This window comes from Lissotriton vulgaris, chromosome 2_1 (genome assembly GCF_964263255.1).
Source record: "Lissotriton vulgaris chromosome 2_1, aLisVul1.2, whole genome shotgun sequence".
NCBI lineage: Eukaryota > Metazoa > Chordata > Amphibia > Caudata > Salamandridae > Lissotriton > Lissotriton vulgaris.
Genome location: NC_141687.1, coordinates 1,616,945,903 through 1,616,970,003, shown reverse-complemented (window position 1 = coordinate 1,616,970,003; position 24,101 = coordinate 1,616,945,903). Strand labels below are relative to the sequence as shown.

Sequence of the window (24,101 nt, the reverse complement as noted above, 5' to 3'; positions counted from 1 at the left end):
GGAGGGGCAGGGAAAACAACAACAGCAAGCAAGATGGAGGTCAGAGGGGAGGCGAGGCAGGGGCAGTAGGAGCGAAGAAAATAAATCCAATAATGCACGTTGCTGCCAGGTGGGCCAATACAGTGAAATGCAGTGCAGGGCGGGCGGCGCTACAGTCACAAGCGCTGAGGGCAATGAGATTAAACAAAAACACTGCGCAACTTTGAGAAAAGCAGGCGAGCCGATTTTAAACACGGCGCTGTTTAGTCTAATGCCACTGAAATAAATAATGCAGGCGATACCGTGAGGTTGGATTCAGCAGTGCGATCTCCAGCAAGATAGCAACACAAGGCTCCGCCAGCCTCGCCCTAGTCCCCCGCATCCGAAGAATGACCGCCAGCAGCAGACCCTTCTTCCACCTCACTGCCAAGACCTGGAACACCCTCCCCACCAACCTACGGCAGACCCAAGACCTACTGTCCTTCAGAAGACTCCTCAAGACCTGGCTCTTCGATCACTAGCAGTACCCCACCCCCACCCGTCCTCAGCGCCTTGAGACCCTCACGGGTATGTAGTGCGCTTTATAAGTGTTATGATTGATTGAATTATGTGTGGTAGGGTGTTATAACAATCCATTTAACAGGAGTTGCCCTTAAAACAGCAGAACCTAGGCCTACATTATTTTAAAAAATCAATGTACATTAGCTGCCTGCCAAAATCTGTATGGCATTTTGGGAATATGTATTTGAATGAAATCCAGGTGGACCATTGTTTTTATAAGATGTTATGAAGCACAGAGTGTTGCTTACTGTCTTTGTTTGGCTTCACAGCTTGTAATTTCTTAAATTTGGGAAGATAGGTCAGATCAATGAGGAGTGATTCTTCATGGATGTCTCCATGTTTGGCCCCGATTTTGATAGAGGTTTATAGCATCCAAAGAGATTACCTCCCTAGACTTCTTGAAGCCATCATGAAAGCAGCAAACTTATTTTGGAAATCTAAATTTAGATTGTACTATTTTAAAATGATTTCTCAGGTCTTTGAGTGTGATAGGCTATACAGAGGTCAGGCTGAGAATCTGTGCTTCGAATAGAATGTGAAATTACCACACTATTGTGCCAGGAAGTTTAAATTTGACAAACTATTGAGACCAGTAGCATTCCGGTCGGCCACTCCCTTGGTCTGCTTAGTTTGTTTTAATTGCAGTATGATTACTCCTCAGGTTGCTCCCCTGAGATTCCTGCGCGAGACCGTGCGTCTTCAGGGACTTTCATACCGGCTTTCCAGACTTTAGGAGATTTTAGGAGTACATATCTTGGCCACAAGTTTACAGATCCATGTCTTAATTGGTGGATAGACTTACAAAACTGCAAAAAAGAAAAGGGCAGTCTGTGCTAATCATTTTTAACAGGACTAGTGATTAGGTCAGAGGATTAATTTACAGTCATAAGAAAATGGATGCTTAGTGGGCTATTGTTCATCTTAGAATAGTAGAAATCCACATTAAAATGTATTTGCTATGCACGCTTTTCTTTGCTACACGAGTTTTAACAAAAATGTTTGTCAATCTTCACCTCCTTGTCTTTAAAATAATCTAAAACATCCTCTCAGTATAGCAAGGTAGATTTCAAATAAGTATTTCTTTTTAAGTACGCTACAGCATGGTATCCCCCAAGCTTTCTGAATTAAACAACAAAACAGGGCAGATCTGTAAAAGGCACAGAAAGCGCCAGGTCACACAGACATAAGGCTCAAATATTCCGGGAGCATTGAGGCATGTTTGTGCTAACAAATGTTAGCACATTAAATCTAGCCCTACTGGCTTTGCCAATGCTTGGTTGAGTACTGAGCTCCTTAGCTTCTGGCAGTCCACTGCGAGTCATATAAATTTCTCACTGTTCAAGCATGATATTTCTATTGCAACATAAAAAGATAATGGTCGGAACGTTGAACATTGTCAAACATTCACCCCCAGTCACAGATCTGGGTTTAATCCATTGTTATTTTGCTCACCACGCCACCCCACTTCAGACATAGCCATATGCAAATCAGTCTTGAACCTGTGCCTCCTAGAAACAGTCCAGACCGAACTGCCAGGCCATGTCTTCCCTGGACAGGAATCAAGCATCCTATGACCGGTTTCGGGCTTTCAGCCCTCATCAGCCAGGATAGCTAGACTCCAGTGGCGTAGTGAGCACGGCACCCACGTCTGGGCATACCCTTCCCACTTAGGGTGAAAACGCAACACAAAAAGATGATGGACGGAATGTTTAACATTGTCAAACATTCACCCCCAGTCACAGATCTGGGTTTAATCCATTGTTATTTTGCTCACCACGCCACCCCACATCAGACATAGCCATATGCAAATCAGTCTTGTCCCTGTGCCCACAACGCTTTTCACAGTGAAAAGTAAAACTAAGTTAAAGCAGAAACAGAAGAACTGAAATTGTTATAAGTTCATCTCAGTTGAATTCTTAACTGGTCTAGGGCAGCTGAACAGTGCCCAGGCACCAATTTAGTAGCAAGGTAGGGATAGCAATCAGCTGAGCCTCCACGCTAACACAACATGCTTTTGCTATCCAGAGAGCAATGTGCAGTTAAAGGAGGAGTATCAGTGCTTATGCACTATTAGCTAGGCATATTCATGCACGCCAAGTAATGGCAAAAAGCAGTCTCACTTACCTGCTGTGCCCACTACTGGAGGGTGAAAAAGCAGGTAGCACAAAACTATTAGTGAGAAAGTTTACATGGTTTAGTAGTCAAATAGTGATTGGACTTCTTCTTATCCACTTTTCCTATCCCCCAGATAGGATCACTTGCTTAACAGTTCTTCAAAGGCTGCCCAGGCTCAGCATATACCATATAATTATTTGAACAAATGATCTACAGGATACTCTTGCAGCTCTACGGCTGACACAGAAGCTATTAAGCTGCAGATTTGTACTAGACCCGGATCTTCCATATACCTCCATTATCCAGGGCATTGTAGTCTTAAAACAAATGGATGGTCACCAAGTCATTCCCTATTTTCTGGTAACAAGGTTATCCCCAAGAAAAGTACATTCCTTAAGAATACCTTTATCAGAATCTTTTGCAGATTTATTAAAAAATGTTTATGGTACATGAACAACCAATAATTTAGGGACTGCAAAGCAAGATCACTAAATTGAAGGCATGCAGAGGCACAAGCACTAGACAGGCCCCAGACCAGAAGATCTCCGGGACTACTAGGGTAGGGTTTTGCCTTAACATGCAATTTCAGAGACAGTGTCTTTTTCTGCAAGTATTTGTCACATTTTAATATCATAATGCTGGTTTTTATATCTACAAATGAAATTAAAGCAATCAATTTAAAGATGAAGTTCAAAATGTAGTTACTTTTAGAGAGCTGAATCCTTAAGGTTAAGTGTCATCAAGAACCTAGAGAATGTGGAAACAATACAACCTTTCTCTAGATATAAGTTCCTCTAACTCAGTTTTTAAAATAAAACCAGCTCCCACCCAATCAGTGTTTCAAAAATTCAGAAACTCTTGAAAATATATCAAACTTTAATTTGAATTTGAGTCCTCATGTGAATCCAAGCGAAGCAGAAAGCAAGCCATCTGCTGCTAGCCAAACACATTCAGGCCACAGAGTAGAGCATGGTTCCTGAACAGTTTGGGTGCCCGATTGCTGCAGCGAAAGGTTTCAATGTAAACTGGATGAGCTCACAGAGAAACAAAATGTTTTTGCTTGAGGTGGGATTCTGTGATCTCTCAGAAAGAAAACACCAACGGAGAATTAAGGCTGCGTCATCTAGTCGCCATCAGTAGACTTGTAGTGATCCTCATCCACTGTGGAATAGATGTGGCCTTCGTTGCTCAGAAACTCCACAGCTTCCCTAAAGACAATAAATTGCAAAAAATTTAAAATAAACAAGCTGCAAAATCTTACAAAGATGGACCAAATCAGAATTACATTTCTTAAAACTATCTTTAATGAGAAAATAAAAAAAGATCTCTTTTCTGTACGTTTTTTGAGCATGGTCTAACAAAGAGATATGAGAACTCTAGATGCAGAATTGGAAACACAATAACAAAGACTGTAGTAAAAGCAATGAAATTAAGGAGGATTTCAATACATATCATTAACAGGTATCTGATGAAATAGTGAGTTGTTTGAGTGCCATGAAAGTGACCAACAAAGAAAACTGAGGTCTTCGGGCAGTGTGCTTCGGAATTTCAGCATAGCATGAGAGCACTAAATTTCCAGGCTTCCCTTGTTTTTGTGTTTTAGAAGAGTGAATTGTTTTAAATAAACTCAAAATATACAACATCCCCTCTTTTTAACAAACACTATCCAATTTACCAGATATGGGGATGTAATAGCACACCTCGAAGCTAACACTTTTTAAGCCTGGCTGAACATATATTTAGCTCCTGAACGAAAGAACCTTTTGTAGGAGAGGTGGCAAAGCTATCCAGGGACAGAAGGCCAATGCCATCCACTGCACTGTAAAAAACACACAAATGCCTAGACCACTCTTTTTAAAAAAAACAAGAACAATTAATGAGGGTCAAGAATACTCTTTATTGATTTTTGACCATGTACTTATATTTTATACCTTTGACTTCTTTTTTTACTTTCAAAGTTTTTTTACATATATATTCATTAGCAAAGATAAGACAAACTGTACATATATTTACAATACTATACAAACCAATTTGCAAATGCTACTTACCAGTATGCATCTGTTCTTGGCATGTAGGGCTGCTGACATTCATATCTGTGCATAGATCGCCGCCTAGTGTTGGGTCCGGATGATTGCACATTGTTGTCCTGGAAGAGTCTTCGAAGTATCACAAGATAGGTGGCTCCTCCCCTGGACTACAGTGCGCATGGGCATCGCCTCCATCCCCAGATTGTTTTTAGCCATTGGCAGAGATGGAGTGAAGTATGTGAGTGATGACCATGCTATGAGCATATAAATATATGAATACTGCAGCTGCTACAGGCGCCGGGGAGGAGGGTGGGCGATATGAATGTCAGCAGCCCTACATGCCAAGAACAGATGCATACTGGTAAGTAGCATTTGCAGTTCGAGGCATGTGGGCTGCTGAATTCATATCTGTGCATAGAATATATAGCAGTCCCTCCATTAGCGGCGGCCGCCCGTGCCAGCTGCAGCAGTCTGAAAAAGTGTTTTGAGAACAGCCTGACCAACAGCTGCCTGCTGTTTGGAGTGCACGTCTACACAGTAATGTTTAGTGAAAGTATGTGTGGTAGACCATGTGGCTGCCCTACAAATATCTTCTAAGGGAATGTTACCTAGGAAAGCCATAGAGGCCCCCAACTTCCTGGTGGATTGGGCTCTTGGTGGGATAGTGAGAGTGCGTTTAGCTTTAGCGTAACAGATTTGAATGCATTTCACGATCCACCTAGCGATCCCAGCTTTGGAGATAGCGTTTCCCTTGTGGTGTGTGGCAAAAGCAACGAAAAGCTGCTTGGTTTTGCGAAAATCTTTTGTCCTGTCCACGTAGTACATCAAGGCTCTTTTAACGTCAAGGGTGTGGAGCATGCGCTCCGCCAGCGTTTCTGGGTTTTGGAAAAACACCGGCAACTCAATTGTCTGGTTCATATGGAATTGAGATACAACCTTGGGTAAGAATTTAGGGTTAGTGCGGAGCACAACCCTGTTAGCATGTACTTGGAAGAAAGGTTCTTGGATGGTGAGCGCCTGCAACTCGCTAACCCTCCGTAGCGATGTAATTGCTACTAAGAAAGCAACCTTCCAAGTCAGAAACTGAAGCTCACAAGAGTGCAGTGGCTCGAAGGGAGGACCCATCAGTCTTGTAAGAACCACATTGAGGTTTCATTCTGGAGCTGGTGGGGTCCTTGGCGGAATGACTCTCTTGAGTCCTTCCAGAAAAGCCTTGATAGCAGGGACCTTAAAAAGTGACAGGTGTTGCCTATTCTGGAGGTATGCTGCCATAGCAGACAGGTGAATGCGGATGGAAGAGTACGCCAAATTGCATTGATACAGGTGGAACAGGTAACAAATGATGTTTTGAATGGAAGCATCTAGCGGGTCAATATCGTGGTTAACACAGTAAATGACAAACCTCTTCCATTTAGCCGCATAACAAGCTCTAGTAGTGGGCTTTCTTGCCTCTCGAATGATGTTCATGCAATCGGGAGGAAGATTGAGGTAGCCAAACTCTAGGACTTCAGGAGCCAGATCGCCAGGTTGAGCTGTTGCGGATCTGGGTGCTGAATGTCGCCATGGCTCTGCGTCAGAAGGCTGGGAGTGAGATGAAGCCTTTGATGCGGTACCACGGAGAGTTCCAGAAACGTGGTGTACCACGGTTGGCGAGCCCACATTGGAGCAACCAGGATGAGAGTCATCGAGTGCTGCCTGAGCTTGCGTGCCACCAGCGGTATCAGAGGTGCTGGGGGAAAAGCGTACGCAAATCTGCCTGACCAGTTCATCCACATCGCATTGCCCTGTGATTGCGGGTGTGGGAACCTGGCGGCGAAGCTTTGGCATTTTGCGTTCTCCTTTGTGGCGAACAGGTCTATCTCTGGATGACCCCACCTTTGGAAGTACGGTTGGAGTACTGATGGATGTATCTCCCACTCGTGCATTTGATGGCTGTGCCTGCTGAGCAGGTCCGCCATCTGGTTGTCCTTGCCCGGGAGATGCTCTGCCATGAGGAAGATGTTCCTCTGAATGGCCCACTTCCACATGCTCTGAGCCAGATGAGACAGCTGCGGAGAGTGTGTGCCTCCCTGCTTCTGAATGTAGTACATGGCTGTCATGTTGTCCGTCTGGATCAACACAACTTTGTTGCACAGATGTACTTTGAACGCCTTCAAGGCCATGAAGATTGCCATCAGTTCCAACACATTGATGTGCATCTTCCTTTGCTGTAGTGTCCATAGTCCCTGCACCGTGTACTGGAGTACATGCGCTCCCCATCCCTGGAGAGAAGCGTCCGTAGTCAGGATAATCTGTGGCACGGGCTCTTGGAATGGTCGGCCCTTGCAGAGGTTTTGCGGATTCCACCAATGCAGAGAGTTGTATGCCCGACCGCTCACCAACACTAGGTCTGTCAGTTGCCCATGAGCCTGAGTCCACTGACGTGCTAGGCACTCCTGAAGCGGACGCATATGTAGTCTCGCGTGCGAGACGATGGAGATGCTGGAGGCCATCATGCCTATCAACTGCATGAACACCTTCGCTGGAAGCGAGTGCTGAGGTCTGAATCGTTGGATCAGCGTTTGGATATTGGCGATTCTCACTGAATTTGGCTGCGCAGTGGCTGCCAGGGTGTTTGTCGCGCCCAGATACTGCCGTACATGGGCGGGCTGGAGATGGGATTTCGGGTAGTTCAGAGAGAATCCTGAATGAGCCAGTCGTCCAGGTAAGGGTAGACGTGGACGTTCTGGCGTCGTAGATGCGCCGCCACAGTCGCCAGGCACTTCGTAAAGACCCTTGGCGCTGTGATGACCCCGAACGGCAGAACCCTGAACTGGTAGTGCTGGTCTTGAATCGTGAATCTGAGATACTTCCTGTGGGAAGGATGCAAGGGGATATGGAAGTATGCATCTTTTAGATCCAACGTAGCCAGGAAGTCCCCCTGTTGAAGCAGAGGGAGTACCTGCTGCAACGTGAGCATATGGAAATGCTCCGAGAGAATGTACCAGTTGAGGGGCCTGAGGTCCAGGATGGGCCGTAGGGATCCGTCCTTCTTGGGGATTAGAAAGTACAGAGAGTAAACCCCTGTTCCCCTTTCTTGTAGTGGGACGAGCTCTATTGCACCTTTTTGCAGCATGTGCTCGCCGGACATAGGACGGCTTCTTGGAGGTATGTTTGGTGGAGTGGAAGTAAGTTCCAGACAGTAACCGTACTGGACAAGAGATTTGACCCACCTGTCTGTGGTGATGGATCTCCACACGGGCAGGAACTGCTGGAGTCTCCCCCCGACCGGTGTTGTGTGGTCGGGGGGCAGTGACAAGACGTCACTGCTTGTTGGCAGCGGTGGACCTGGAGCTGTTGTTTCCACGTCCCCTGCCCTTGACATTGTTGCCTCTGTAGCCACCTCTACCCTTGTTGGTGTATGAGGATTGGGTATTGCTCTTGTAGTACTGGGTGGATTGCGATGCCTGACCCCTTGAGGTGCCTCTGGTATTGGAGCGGCGAAAGGAACCACCCCGAAACTGCTGAGACTGGAGGGCCCCCATAGACTTAGCAGTGTCTGTGTCTTTTTTCATTTTTTCAAGCGTCGCATCAACCTCGGGTCCAAACAGATGGTCAGGATTAACCGTCTGGTTGAGGATGGTCGTTTGTATATCAGGTTTAAACCCTGAGATCTGCAGCCATGCATGCCTTCTGAGCAACACACTGGTGTTGATTGCCCTGGAGGCTGTATCAGCCACATCTAGCGCACACTTGATGGAAGCGTTTGTAATGAGCTTTCCCTCTTGAATTAACATTTCCCCTGCCTCCTTGTATTGGTCAGGCAAGTGCTGGAGCAGTGCTTCTAGGGTGTCGTAATGAGCCCTATCGTAGCGTGCAAGTAGGGCCTGCGTGTTTGAGATGCGCCAAATGTTTGCTGCTTGTGCAGCAATCCGTTTCCCTGAGGCCTCAAATATTTTCGACTCTTTGTCTGGGGGAGGAGCGTCACCAGTTGTCTGTGAGTTCGCCCTCTTGCGAGCGTTGGATACCACCAAAGAGTCCAGTGGCAAGTGTCCCTTGATATATGTTGGATCCGAGGGCGCTGCCTTATATTTCTTATCAATGCGTGGATTGATGACACGTGCCCGAGTGGGCTCCTTGAAGACCTCCTGCGCGTGCTTGAGCACTCCTTTGAGCATTGGCAGAGTCTTGATTGACTTTTCAGCCACTGAGAAAGTGTCAAATAAAAAGTCCACATCCACAGGATCGGAGTGCAGCTCGACATCATGGTTAGCTGCAGCTCTCTCGATCAAAGCGTTGAAGGCTGCAGAGTCCTCCGTCGGCGAAGTTCTCGCCGCAAAGAGCTGCGGTTCTTGACCCGACTGCGGGTCCTCGGGGTCGCCTCCGGCAGTCCAAGGTTCATGTTCCTCCTCCGGATCCGAGTACGCTGGATAGTTGTACTCGACCTCCTCCTCGTCACCATCACCCGCGGTAGAAGGAGTTGGTGAACGCGGCAGGTCTCTTGGAGACGCCGGCTCCATAGGTGCTGAAGTACCCGCAGAGTCCTTCTTGTTCTTGAGAGGAATGCGAAAAGGTTCCAACACCGGCTCCGTGGTGATTTTCCTTTTGAGGAGGGACAGTTTCCCGGTATTGGCGTCGATGATGACCTCACAACGCTCTTCCTCCGCAAGTGGCTGGAGCCGAGGCTTAGACACCACTGGAGACGCTTTGGGCGTCAACACCTCCTTCAAGGGCACGCCTGCCCCATGCTTCGAAGCGAAAGCCTTCGGCGTCGACTTCGGCGGCAGGGTGAAGCGGATAGGCGTTTGCGCCTTTGACGGCTTCAGTGTGTGCTTCGACACCCCCTCTTCCTGTTCGGGAAGCACAGCGACCTTCCGAATCCGTTGCAGGGACCCCTCGACCTTCTTCGATAGGGCTGGAGAGGGATTGACCGGCTCGGGCGACTTCCCCGTCTTGGGAGTGGTGTCGGCGAGAGGTCCCGTCTTCGGAGCCGACGCTGCACCGTCCTTGGCTCCGACGGCCGGAGCCGGCGCAGCCAGAGCCTTGGGATCGCCTTGACGCTTCTTCGAAGGCTTCTTCGGGTCATCGACCGCGACCATCTTCGGCGCCGACGCAGCCGCGCCGGTTGACTTCGCCTTCGGCAGCGACCCCGAGGCCCTCGGGTCGGCCATCTTGGCGTGACTCTCCATGTCGGCCATTTTGGTTTTCTTAGGCTTTGACGCCTCCAGAGCCTTCAGTACAGCTTTCACTTTCGGTTTCAAAACCGGAGTTGCAGATCCCGAAGGCTTCACTTTCGTTTTTGGAAACGTGAGTGGCACCTCCAAAATGTCCGTGGCCGGGCCCGGAGGCGGGGCTGCTGGACTAAGAACGAGGTCTTGGGTAAGGCCCGAAGGCGATCCCTCGACCTGGGCCGCAGGAAGGGGGTCGACCCCTGAGTCAATTCGGGGATGCTCTTCCTCCGAGCTATCCCCCACGGTGGCAATGGCCCCATCGTCGTCCCCTACCTCGTCGCCGGCTTCGTCAAACTCCTCGTCTCCTGCGTCGTAGGCATCCCCCTCGGACGCAGGGCTAGAGTCCGAAACCTGTTGGACATTGTCGTCTCCAACGTCTTCTTCGAAGATGTCGTCCGGCGGGGGCGCAGACATCTGGGCCTGGAGTCTCGCAGCGCGACGAATCTTGAGGGTCTTTTTACACCGGAACCTGGAGCAGGCCATACACCTGGCCTCGTCATGGTCCGGCGATAGACAAGTGTTGCACACTGGGTGCACGTCGAGGTGCGAGTATTTCGAGTTGCACACCGGGCACCGTTTAAACGGAGTCCGTTCCATGTCTGGAGCGTCGTGTAGGCCCGTCCGCGCCGACAGCACGCGGAAGGGCAGCAAGAGTTCGGAGCTGAAGAACAGTAAGACCCGAACGAAAACGATACCGGCGCCAAGCCTAAAGACCTTTTGGTCTCGAGTAAAGAGAGTTAACAACTATCGGTTCCGACAGAGGGAACCGACACACATCCGAACCCAATGGCGGAAAAAAACAATCTGGGGATGGAGGCGATGCCCATGCGCACTGTAGTCCAGGGGAGGAGCCACCTATCTCGTGATACTTCGAAGACTCTTCCAGGACAACAATGTGCAATCATCCGGACCCAACACTAGGCGGCGATCTATGCACAGATATGAATTCAGCAGCCCACATGCCTCGAACATAAACAAACAAAACATGTCACAATGTATCTACACAAACTCAAAAAAACAGCACAACAAGAAACACATTAAATTGATGTGTACTTAATCTCAATAAATGAGAGACAAAATCAAAAGGAGGAAAAGAAAGGCAGGAAGGAAGGAGAGCGTAAGGAATAGAGTCAAATTAATGATACTCTTTCATGGTGTTAAAGCTAACAAATAGTTCTTGTGAGTACATTATTCCTTCAAATGTGCCGCCAAGTGTGCCTGTGCCTCCAAGTATGCCGACGCGTTTCGATTACAGGAAACCAGTTCCTGGAATCTCATCAGGGCCTTTTTTCTTTTGTCAGATTTAGGAGGTGGACTGTGGAAGACTCTTGTTATGCTCGCACATTTTTCTTTCTTTAATTCCCCAACGGTTTGGCAGTGAGAGGTGCAGGGGGCTTTGTATTCGTTGTTGGCAGATTCCTTTCTGATTCTTCGCGTTGTATGTGGAGTTTACTCAACACATGTACACTTTCAAACACTCCATGTCGTGAAAATACAGAGCTGATCATCTAACTACCAGTAAGTTGCCAACACTGTCTACTTGAAGCATCTTCAATAGGTGATTTATTTCTGCCTTTACAGACACCATTAGCAATCTTTTGCCACTAAAAACAATACTGATCAAATGTTCCCAACATATTTTTTAATTATTTGATAAATGTTGAACACCCATTCCAGCAATTGTCCTTGATGATGCAAACACTACTGGCATGGATTTCTATAAAGGTTAAGCCTGGTACATAGCTGCCAAGCAATCTGTAAACAAGCAGGGAAATGTACGATCTACTTACCTTCGGTAACGATGTATCTTGTAGAGAGGTCTAGCCACAGATTCCTTAACTTAGAATATCCCCAGGCGTCAGACTGGATCCGGAATTTCTTTTGCAGCAGCACCTCTGCGCGACGGCGCCATACGACCCCGCTCTGACGTCGTCCACGGACGGGACGTCAGCGAAGTCATAAAAGTCCCTGCCGGCCCGCTGATGTCAGTTTTCTTCAGAGAGACTTTTCTGCAGCACTACGCGGAGCCACCAACAAAACGGTGAAAGTATAGAAACAGTGGGCGAAGGATGAAAAATCTGTAAAATAAGGAAGGTGGATGGTGCAAAACCCCATCATATAAGACAGTATCAGACACTGTCTACATATAAGTGAAGAAGTGAAGGCGGAGAAAAGCTGAAAAAGAACCCCGTAAAGTGAAGCGTGAACACCCCCCCCCCCACCCCCCCACCCCCTCCACCACAGGCTGAGTAACAAGGGAAGAATATCTCAACAGATATAGGTACATTGTTATTACCATGTAGAACTGTGCCGGCCAACAAGGAGGGGCACAGGAAGAACAACAGTCTACTGCGACAAGGTATGAAAAGAATAGCACTTCCCCCTATAGAAATGGAAGGCCTGGAACACAGCCCAGCAGAACCCAAAAGAAGGAGAATATAGAGGAGACATGAGCCCTGAGTCAATGGAGAAGACAGTAGGGAGGAAGGCACCGGGAGAAGAAGAATCATCTCCCGATGAAGGTGAATCAAAATTCAACGTTTTACAGGAAAGAAGCCACCTAGAGGGAGGCAGCAGCATATGGCAATTCTTAAAGGGGTGTAACCATGTGAGCACCCTGGAAGAAGACCAATGGCAACTGAAAGGAGGCAAAGTGGAGAAGCCTACCTGGCAAGGTCCTCGCAGAACAGGGAGGATCGGTGGGTGTTCAGGAATCTGCGGCCAGACAATGTCTCTACCGGATACATTGTTACCGAAGATAAGTAACTTGTACATCTGATAGACATATAGCCGCTGGTTCCTTTAGAATAGATATCACAACCATACCCCAAAGGGGAGGTGGGTCTCCGACAGTACAACAGAATTTGCCTGAAGCACTGAGCCGGCAACAGAGTGACGGACTATGGGGAAGCCTCTGGCGTAACAGACAGACAGCAACCCAAGTAGCTCAAAGGCAAGAGACAATGGGAGACAAGGCATCCCAAAACTGCCAGAATGGCGCAACACCATACCCATATGAGTATGAGACATATAAACAGCACTAGCCATATCCCAGGACAGAAGAGAGTCCAGAACAAAGGAGGAAGAAGGACTACTCCCAGTTCAATGGTGCAATAAGTGGACACCAACCAAAGATAAGAGGATAACAAGAAGAGATGTCACCAGAACCTACCAGGCTAGCCCATACAAGGGAGGCCGGAGAGGCCACATCCAGGAAGCGAAGGGCAAGAGGCAGGAACGGAGGAACGCTCTAGAAGTACAGGCGGGAACAAAAGACAAGGCAAGTGCACACCTCGTCACCAAAGGGCAAACAGTAGCACAGAGCAGACAGCCGCAGAGACAACAAGGTGGCGTAGCTAAAATGAGCATGGGACTGCCCAACCAGACAGCTTGAAGGCCAAGGTGAGAACTCACCCACGAAATAAAGAGATGCAGGGTGCAGCATCTGGGACGACCTGCACCAGAGGAGCTGTACCGCAGGCACAGCAGACGGAGTAGGGTGACACCCATTGAAAAAGACACATCCGAAGTGAGTGGCCGCAGAGGCACCTAAAGTGCCAATAGGAGCTGTGAAGAGGAGCCTGCATAACTGTTGAGAAGAACCTTCGATCCCCAGACCACTTCCTCCGACAGAGAAGAAATTCACCACCCACAGAAGAGGGGGACTGTTTAGTATATAAACACCAAGAAAGGAGCATTGTGAAGCGGGGGAAGCACCCCAGGGAGCGGAACGCAAGGAACCCTTATTGCCGAAGATGCAGGAAAAGGCACCGAAGTGCACTTAAACATAGTAAGAAAAGGCACTGCCGTGCAGAACGAGGGCAAGCTAGAATACAAGCACTGAATTGCTTCTTGAAACACGGAGACATAGGACCAGACCTCGCAGTAGCGAAGAGAGGTGGAGATGCAGAAAAAGGTATACCCCTCGGGAATCCATATTCTCACACAAAGGTTACCCCACTGGAAGAAGCCACAGGTAGATGCACGTGTAAATCATTTCATCATTCACAGCATGCCATTGAGGAAGGGACAGGATTTCCCGAAAACGGTCTGGCAATTGAACTTTTTGTGACGATTCACTCAGTTTTTCATGCAATGCAGTTGCTTTGAAATAAATGGAATACTTGCATCTACCTGTGGCATGTGTATATATATATTTCCGCACTTTGTACCCTTGCTGCGACAGACCTTCAATCCTCAGCCATCGACCAGAAAGAACACGGAAGACCCAGAGCGCAGGTGAGTTTTTTATTTCTCAGTTCTCTCTCTCTCTCTCTCTCTCTCTCAAGGGGCCGAGCCACGACCACGCAATTACGGTGGACGTAGGAGGAACCCACCTGAGGCAGAGGTAGCCACATTTTAAAGTGTATTAAAATACAGTGAAAACTTCCAAAGGAGGAGAATGAGGCACAAATGCAAGGCTCAAGCAAGGCGACCCATGCTGTATAGGAGACAGCGCCAAAAGGCCCAACACTGAACACCGTGCAAGGGTAAGATAATGGAGTCAGTGGACGTAGATAGCCCGAAAGGATATCCATGCCCGCCTGACGCAAATCAGAGCTATACAATAGTTTACAGGTACCCCACTTGGAGTATGGCACACCCCCTAGAGCAATGGGGGAACACCTCTTAGGGCAACCCACAGTCAGAGGAGAGAACACAAACAACCTGTTGAACACCGCCACAGTAGGCTTACTGACAGCCTAAAAAATGCATAGTGCAACTGGTGGACGCTAAATAAAAGGGTAACCATCCAAGAACAAGTAAAATGGAGACCTGCGAAATACAGACCTATGGGGGATGGCGAGAGCCCGCAAGGAGGCTCTGAACGGTGTGGGCATCAAACAAAAAAGTCCCCATCGTAGGGCACGTCAACAAGGCATTCCCGGTTATTCTCCAGGAAGACGCCATCCCGCAACCAAGCATGGCGCCGTAGGGCAACCGAACCAGCGATAGCTTGGCCTAAGGAATCCGCAATATCCAAGGCTGAGCGGATTGTAAATTGCACCACATCACGGTCCCTCAGAGGTGGCCGATAGAAGAGACTCGGCAGAGTCCCAATGGGCTGAAGTAGCCCGAGCCAAGACGCACACTGTATTTAGTGAGCGAAAATTTTACGTCCCCAAGACTCCATCTGGACTCTTGGGAGAGAGGAAGCAGTAGCTGAGGCAAGGAAAGGAAAGCAGTTTGCAGAACAAACCCCTGAACATCTGGGTGAACAAATAAGCAAACTGGATCAAGTGGAGCAGGATGCTGGCGGTGCAAGATAGAACGAGCCTCCGGATCACCGGAAGCTGGTAGTGCCCAGGTGCCCAAAAGGGCATCATAAAGAGAACCTTTGAAAGGCAGAAGCGGCTCTACATTTCACGAACCGTAGTGGAGGACATCGAGCAGAGGGTCAACAGCCAGGGGACCGAAGGGGGCTCCGTACTGAGAACAAGAGGCCAAGGAGACAACCCTAATGAATGCCGCACCGGCCTCTGTAGCCCTCCGACGAGGTGACAGCAACTCATCCTGGGTGAGGGCTGTAAACTAAGTCTCCCACCCCAAGGAGGTTGACCAATGAACTGAGGATGCGACCAATGTCCAAAAGAAAGAAGCCTCATTAACGAATGAGGGTCCCGATGGGGCCACTAATTCCACGGGGGGGGCAATGGGAGAGAAGAGGCAAGGACAGATTTGGCGTCGCCAGGCATAGAGGCAACGCCGAACTCCCCCCCGCCCCCGCCCCGGAAGCCTCCGGAGAGCAGTCAATAATCCGGCATCGGGGCAGCGCCAGGGAGACTTCAGTTGGCGCCGACTCTGCCCCGTCTGCCGCCGACTCGGCCCTGTCCGCCGCCGACTCTACCTCAACCATGACAAGCTCCGCTTACAAAGAAGGGGACGGCGCCGGAGCCGGGGAGGCAAGCCTACAGTGCCAGATCGGCGCACACTCAGCCTCAACCACAACCACAACAGGCTCCGACTCCGAAGTAAGGAATGGAGTCGTAGGCAAGTCTACTGCGCCAGACCAGCGCTAACCCCACCTCTAGACAGGCAGCCGCCTGTCCGGAAGGCCGAGGTGGGCTCAAAGCAAAGCTTTGAGCACCAGCAACCACCTGCGACGCTACAATCAATCAATCAATCAATGACATTTATAGAGCGCACTACATACCCGTAGGGTCTCAAGGCGCTGGGGGTGGGAGGGGGGGGGGGGGGGGGGGTGCCGCTACTGCTCGAACAGCCAGGTCTTCAGCTTCTTCCTGAAGGAGAGGTGGTCTTGGGTCAGGCGCAGGTCGGTCGGGAGGGAATTCCAGGTCTTGGCGGCCAGGTAGGAGAAGGACCTTCCTCCTGTAGTCGCTCTTCGGATGCGGGGGACGGCGGCGAGGGCGTGGTTGGCTGATCGGAGGTGGTGTTTGGGAGCGTAGAAGTTGATTCGGCTGTTGAGGTAGCTCGGGCCTTGGTCGTGTAGGGCTTTGTGTGCGTGGGTGAGGAGGCGGAAGGTGATTCTTTTATTGACGGGGAGCCAGTGAAGGTCTCTCAGATGTCCGGAGATGTGGCTGGTTCGTGGGATGTCGAGGATGAGTCTGGCTGAGGCGTTCTGGATCCGCTGGAGTCTCTTCTGGAGCTTGGCGGTGGTACCGGCGTAGAGGGCGTTGCCGTAGTCCAGTCGGCTAGTGACGAGGGCCTGGGTGACGGTCTTCCTGGTCTCGGTGGGGATCCACCAGAAGATCTTCCGTTGCATGCGTAGGATGTTGAAGCACGCCGAGGAGACGTTGTTGACTTGCCTGGTCATGGAGAGGGAGGAGTCCAGGATGAAGCCCAGGTTGCGTGCATGGTCTGTCGGTTTGGGTGCTTGCCCAGGGCGGGAGGCCACCAGGAGTCGTCCCAGGCGGAGGGTGAGGAGCCCAGGATGAGGACCTCCGTCTTGTCCGAGTTCAGTTTCAGGCGGCTGGTCGTCATACACTCGGCTACCTCTTTCATCCCTTCGTGCAGGTTGGCTCTGGCGGCGGCGGGGTGGTTGGTCAGGGAGAGGATCAGCTGGGTGTCGTCGGCGTAGGAGATTATGTTGAGGTTGTGTTGGCGTGCGATGGCCGCGAGGGGGCTCATGTAGACTACAGGGAGCCCCACAGAACTATGTGGTGCGGCAGGGGTGCTATGGGTCGGAGAGGGGGACCCAGCCGGGCTGCGCCCTGAAGACGCCTTTTCTCCATCATCTCTAGGGGCCAGGGATTCAATCAACGCAGGGGGCGAACCCACTGGCCAGTCCGCCGGAGACCACGTATGTAGCCGAAGCACCGAGGACGCCCCAGGAAGAGGAGAGGACCCAAGTGAGCCTTGCAGAGCTGCAGAAGAAGCCTCCATCTGGGTTCGAGTCGCCCCTCGCTAGGATAAGGCGGATAGGGGAGGGACAACTCCCAGGAGCACACGTCCGGAGGATTCCAGGAACGAGTGCCCCTGACAACAGAAGGAGGGGAAGTAAAGGACCTCGGCGACAAGCGACGTTACTTACCCGGGAGGGGTGACACGACGCACCTGGGAACTAGAGGGCGACCAACGCCGCAAATGGAACCCACTGCCACCGGGACCCGCCGTCGATGAGGAGGCCGGGGGCCGAGACGACGCCGCAATAGCAGCTTTATCCTGCGCTCCCACCGGGACTTCGGCTTAAGGTATTGGCAGGCGTCGCAATCCGTCGAGTCGTGGTGTTCGCCCAGACACCACATACAAATAAGGTGTGGGTCCGTTGCGGACATTTGATGCGAACAGGAGGTACACGTTTTAAAGCCCAAAGGCATCGCACTCTGTTCCAGACGTAAAGCATCAAAAAGGGGCCTGAAAAAAGGCCAGAGGAACCGCTAACTCCGGATCCATGTTGCACGCAGAAATGAAGGAAGCCAACATCAGCGCGCCGGGAGGGACTTATATGACCTCGCTGACATCACGTCCGTGGACAACGTCAGGGCGGGGTCGTGTATCGCCGTCCCCCGGCGAGCAGAGCTGCTGTTGCTGCAAAATAAATTCCGGATCCAGTCTGACGCCCGGGGATATTCTAAATTAAGGAATCTGCCGCTAGATGTCTATCAGATCCAAGGCTATAGACTCTTTGTCTATAGAAGAAAAGCAAAAATGTCCATATTAACACAGAGGTGTCTAATGTAACATTATGCACACTTACTCAGTGCATATGGTCACAGATAGAAGAGGAATGTCCAGCCCCTGCCTGTCTGTGTTGCCATATCAGGCAAACAGGACGATCTGGGCAGCACAACGTGCCAGCAAGTTCCAGGCTAGCTTGCTTAGGACTGTCTGTCTGCTCGTTTATGGCCTAAAACGTTGAGGCTCATAGTTCAAGAGGTTGGACCCTGCCTGTTTTGGCAGGTCTAGGATGTTGTGCTAGACCCCTATCACATGTAGAGGCAGCCATCATGAACTCTTCTGCAAGCGGGAACTCCGGCAAGACCATGTTCAGGCAGGGTGTGCCTCCTCTATAAAAGCACCATGCCCAAGAGAAACCGCTAGTCAACAAAGTTTTGACAGCTGGAGGAGCAGTGCAGGAGCGGCTCCAGTTACTTGCCTTTTCAGGAAGCCCAGGATTCTGTAGTAATCGAGCGAGGTCTCTTCTATAGAAAATGAATTACAAGACTTTGCCTGTTTGAGGTAAAGGAGGTCACCAGTTCAGCTAAACCCCATGGCAGATATTTCTTCTTTTTAAAGCAGGACTTGAGATTCATGCAACTATGGAAAGTCAATAAAATAGAGACCAGCTTGTGTTTATGGGCACTAGGTGTATGTCTCAAATATCATGTGACTTAATTTTCTTAAGACTTGAGCTTTAAAAGGTGTTGGCAATACTCCGCAATTTAGGCAATTATGAAATTTTAATTTTGAAACTTTGGAAGACTTATAATTTGACTAAGAGCAGCTGAATTCCAAGAATGAAGAGTGATGACAACCAGCACTAATTAATGGACATACCCCTGTGATTTAACGAGGAAGTGTGTTCATGCTACAAAGACCTCACAAATAGATATAAAAGACAGGAACTGGCAAGTGAACAAGTGAGTTTACTCAAACTGAGAATCTGAAAATTAATCTTCTTGACTGTATGCATTATTTTTTGTAGTTTGCTTATTTGCACACTCATAGGATGTATGAGGCAGAGTGCTTGACTTGGCTGTGTTTTCCACCAGCTCCAGGAGCACAGAAGAGGGTGCCATTTTTGTTGCCGTTCCAGCTTCCGCTATGCCCGGTTCCTCCTCTACTTGATGAGGCCCTGTGTGCAGACGCGCCACTTGAGTGCCAAAGGCAAGCCTGTCTGTGCCCATTCGCAGTCGGCCAGGACCAGAACCCCTGGTCCGGTTAGGTCAGATGGCATTCATTGCACTACAGAAACGTTAATAAAGCTCGACCGGCAGCCTATCAAGGCCTGCGTTAATTCGATGGATCCAGCCACTCTGCCTAGTAAATGTCAAGGGTGCTCCTACAGATTTTCTTACTAATGGACTCCCTGTGGCAGACAGCCCTTGTACTTCCATCAGTTAGATTTGGGGTGCGTCAGATCTACCCAACACCCCCTGGCAGATGCTTCTCCTGAACTGCACATATTTAGCTAAGCACAGTGCAAAGCTATTCCCTCTGCTGGAGGACCAACAACCCCGAGCTCTATTCCTTATAGAAATTTGGTCAAATGAGGACAGCGGACCTGACACAGAGGTGGTCCTCCCCGGGATACGCTATCTCTAGGAACGATCAAATTGGGAAGAGAGGAGAAGGGGGTTGCCATTATTTTAAAAATGAATTATGAATGCAGAACTTTGCCAAATAAACATCAGTGGTTGTGAAAACCTGCCCTTTTTTAATTTAAACTCTCCCATTCTTTTACATTTTCAGGACTTCTCCTTTATTGGCCCCTGGGTCAGTCACAGAGTTTGCTTTTGCAATTCCAGATATTGTAGCCTCCAATCAGCTAATTGTACTGTGTTGGGCGATCTGAATATTTATTTGAAAGACAATACTTGAACACAAGCAAATAATCTTATACAGGACCGAGCAGCAGTTCAGTTTGCACAGTTAGTTACACTCCCCACGTACAACAAGGCCACATCTGGATCCAGTTTTTACCAACCTGAGCGATTTGGTGGTCAAGGACCCCCATAACCTGTGCTCTGGTCAGACCATTTACTGGTGAATTTTTCCATTCTAAAGTGCAGGTCTTCCTAAATCTAGTCTCCTTCATATGAGATTGACCAGACCATGGTATAAACTTAATATCACGCTCTGTGCTGAGGCACTACAGGCCTCAGTTTGGAGCTTGGTCTCGGATATTGACACCATCAACCAGGCATTTCGAGAACTGGATTGAGCCATGGTAAGAGGTGCTCATACCAAGAACACTGCAGAAGTCCTCCCGACCGAATGCCAGCATAACAGGGTTTACGCCAGAAATTAGGGAGTTAAAAAAGGAATGTTAAAGAGATTAAAGAAAATGGAGGGCACACTATGATGAAGTAGGGAAGTGTACCTACAGAAAGGATCTGAAGAAATTTCAGCATGCTATCAGCAAAGCCCAGGGAGCGGATTTTGCTGATAGAAGTGCCCAGTCCGCACATGCCTCCAGAGAAATGTTTGAGATAGTAAACTCCTTTCTGAAATCACCAGGAGCAGGTACAGGCCTCTCTCCCCTCTAAGAAAGATCAGTCTCATCTAGGACTTGTTGGTATAGGACAAACTCTACTTTGTTGTAAAGGAGGACTTACCCGACAGTAAAACATCTCCAGTTCTGTCGGTTTTCCTCAAACATATTGCAACATTGTTTGGGAAGTGCCAAATACAATAAAATCTGGCTACCCCTTGGATCCAGCAACTTTAGATATTCTGTTGAAAAGCAGAGACAGTATATTGCTAACTTTAACTATCATGTATTACCGGTCACTAGGAAGTGGCCAAATTACCAACGCTTTGAAGCATGAGATTATTAGTTCACTGTTAAAAACCTTCTCTAGATCTCACCCGCTAAAACCAAGAACTACAGACCAATATGTCGGCTTGCAGGTGTAAGCAAGATCTAGGAGAAACTGGGCAACGGACATCTGACCAGCTCTCTGGAGTCCTATAATACTTTCCATCACACACAGAACGGTTTTAGACCTAGGTATAGTACTGAGACATCACTTTTACTCGTCACTGAAAATCTTAAGAAAACCCTGGACCAGGGAGGGTCTGCTGCACTCATTTTCTTGGATTTGAGCTCAGATGTTAACACTGTGTCCCATCTCATTCTCTGACGCAGGTTGGAAGAGCTTGGCATAACAGGAAAAGCTACACTGGCTGACCTCTTTCCTTGAGAAGATGAGCTTCCAGGTTAGGGAATGCTCTTATCGGCCAGAGGTTTCTCAGCTCAAATGCGGTTCATTCATTTAAGAAGCAAATGGTAATCTGGCCAACTTTAGGAAGGAATTAAAAACCCACTTGTTCAATTACCAAGCCACAATCTTTTACTGCATCAGCGCTATGAAGCACATGCCTGGATAGCCATGCGCTTTTAAAGATCTGGTAACATAACATGAACCTTGAATTTTGATCTATATGAATGAATAGACTGTCAATGTTGTTCCTTCTCTAAAAAACAGCCCAATATCCCATCGTGGGCGAGTCTGTAATTATTAAACTTTCTGCTGCTTGTTAACAGACCGAAATTCCAGGTAGAGGAACCATTTTAATTAGGAACACTTTTCTTATTGTGGCTATTAACCTCTGACTGACAAACTATTCTTCTCCACGGAAACTACTTCATAGGGTCCATCCCTAGTCCTCACTCCCTGCTACTCGCCACAGTTTGCAGTGGGTAGCTTTCTCAGCTACTGAGCCAACCAAAGACTGACGAGAAGTTACATTCTGCTCCAATATAAGTATCTACTCTGACAAGGAAAGATTGTTTGGAAGTTTTCAAAGGTTTTTACCAAAAATAGTTTTTTCTGCCTGTTTATAGGCCAGTCTGAGATTAAGAAAAACTATGCCTGCAAAAAGTACAACACTCCTGAAAACAGTGTGAGCTTCAAAGCATTTGCTGCTCCATTTAAACTAAAGGTGCCTATCCTGGCGGCGGGCTCACGAAAATATACAGAGTGACCCAGCAAAAGGCAAGCCTAATGTAAGCTTTGGGGGAAGCTGACTGGAAGGAAATAGGATTATTAACAGCCACTTTCAAAAGAACCTTTGATCCAGTCAACACAAACTCAGCTAGGGGAGGAATGTTTCACTGGAAGGAGCAAAGCACCTTGACTGAAATTGATACATAACCTACATCTCAAATCAAAGGTGATGGCACAGTAATAAAAAGGGGTAGATTAGTCACAATGGGAGCTTGAAATCAACAAACTTTTTCTCCTTAGCACTTAACTGTTTCCCCAATTGTTTGTATTCATTGAGCAATTTGACAATTCATACAAAAGTCAAATAACATAAGACACCAACAGCAAAACAAAATGGGGAGTCAATACATGTGGCCAGGGATTGTGACAAACGACCGACAGATACTCCGGCATCAGGCAGGTCAAGGCATTTAGCTTGGGCGACCTCGTACCCGAGAGGTCATAGGTGATCCCTTTAAAGTGTTATTACAAGCTTATGTGGAGAAAAAACTCCAAGTAAGCAAACAGACTGTTTGGGCTTTTACATTTCAAAGTATGGGAAACCACGTAAACAGAAAAGTATAATATTCTATCCCTCAGTGGTGGTCAGTTACCCCCACATAATCGGCTTTCCATGTTATATCTGGAGTCCACCCCCCATTACCTGAACTCCGAATTTTGAAATAGAATATTTGCCCTCCTAGGTGGCGTACTCCAGGGTGGACTAGTCCACAGCTTTGGACTGCAGTATTACTCTAAAAGAAATCCCTGGTGATATCTTGGGGTGGACAATAAATATATACCCCTGCATGGTGTGCTAGTAAAGGCTGGGCAGCAGACTTCTTCCTGACTGGCCCATCTCTCCCTCCCAGTGCCCTGACCATTCGTATCCACCCGCTACCCAGGCCCTGCCTCCTACTCTCTCTGACAGAGGTAGGCAACAGAGGCACAAAGGCACACTTGCAAGGTGGAGAGTTAGGAGATGGAATGAGGGGCTTGCTGCTGCTTTTTATGGCCAGACAAGCAATGGTGCACAGGGCAACAGCATAGTCTCAGTGGGACATCAAGTTGTGCCCAGGAGAAGAAAGGACAGGCAAACAGGCAACGGTTAAAGAGAAGCAAAAAATAAAAAACAAAAAAAAAGTGATAGGACATAGCCAGCACTGGAAGCGTCAGCCGCCACCCCCAACAGGGATAACAGGAAGGGGCAAAACGAACAGGAGGTAGAGAACGAGCAATGGGGTGGTTAAAAAGGCACAACAACTTGGCTAATGCTGGTTGTGTCATGTTGCTATTTCGGTATCGCGGGAGAGGGGGTATTGGGGTGGAGCTACATGAATAAATTTAAAAAGAAAATAAATAGTACATCAATCAATGGAAGGAAAGCAATCAAAAGCAATCTGTGCTTGGTCCATTCTCCAGTGGAAGAGGAGAGGACCCGGATACACTGCCCAATTACAAGACAGCATATGAGAGTGACAAAGAAGTCAATGAATGGTAAGCAATGGGCGGGCACAATCTCTTTGATGTACACAATATATCTTGCAAGTGAGAGCGCATGCGATGTCGTAGGGGAAACCGAAAAAGGAGGTTTCAAACCTCTTAACTGCTAGGACACTTCTTTTTTTAGGACAGATTGAGTTATGAGTTGTGACCTGCACATGAATTCATTAAACATTTTGGTAATAAAAAGGGCGAGTTTATATTCTACCATACATTTGAGGCTTCTACTGAAGAAACCATCCAGATATTTAAGCCTATCTTGTTGCCTCTGGAAAAAATGTCCCACATTGGGTACAGATGTCATGATTCTGGAAGGGGAAACAACAGTTACAACACAACTGTTACAACGGACTTTACAACGCATGACATTACATAGCAGATGCTATTACAACACATGCCATTACAATGTAAGTATAGTCAGTTTATCTTTTTTTAAACATTTATTTAATTTGGATTTTGGGGTACAGGGGTATTTTTAGGGTTCAGGGCTAGGTTTGGGTTATGGGGTACAGGGGTATTTTTAGGGTTCAGGGCTAGGTTTGGGTTATGGGGTACAGGGGTATTTTTAGGGTTCAGGGCTAGGTTTGGGTTAT

At 48.3% G+C, this 24,101-nt stretch overlaps 1 protein-coding gene across 1 annotated transcript in view; it reads right to left on the bottom strand.

Moving 5' to 3' along the window:
• Positions 1–3,511: 3,511 nt before the first annotated feature.
• RPA2 (replication protein A2) overlaps positions 3,512–24,101 on the bottom strand; it is a 92,055-nt gene continuing 71,465 nt past the window's right edge. The window contains exon 9 of the mRNA XM_086957489.1: positions 3,512–3,863. Within this exon, the coding sequence (XP_086813615.1) occupies positions 3,779–3,863 (85 nt within the window). The 3' untranslated portion in view covers positions 3,512–3,778. The remainder of the gene's footprint in view (positions 3,864–24,101) is intronic.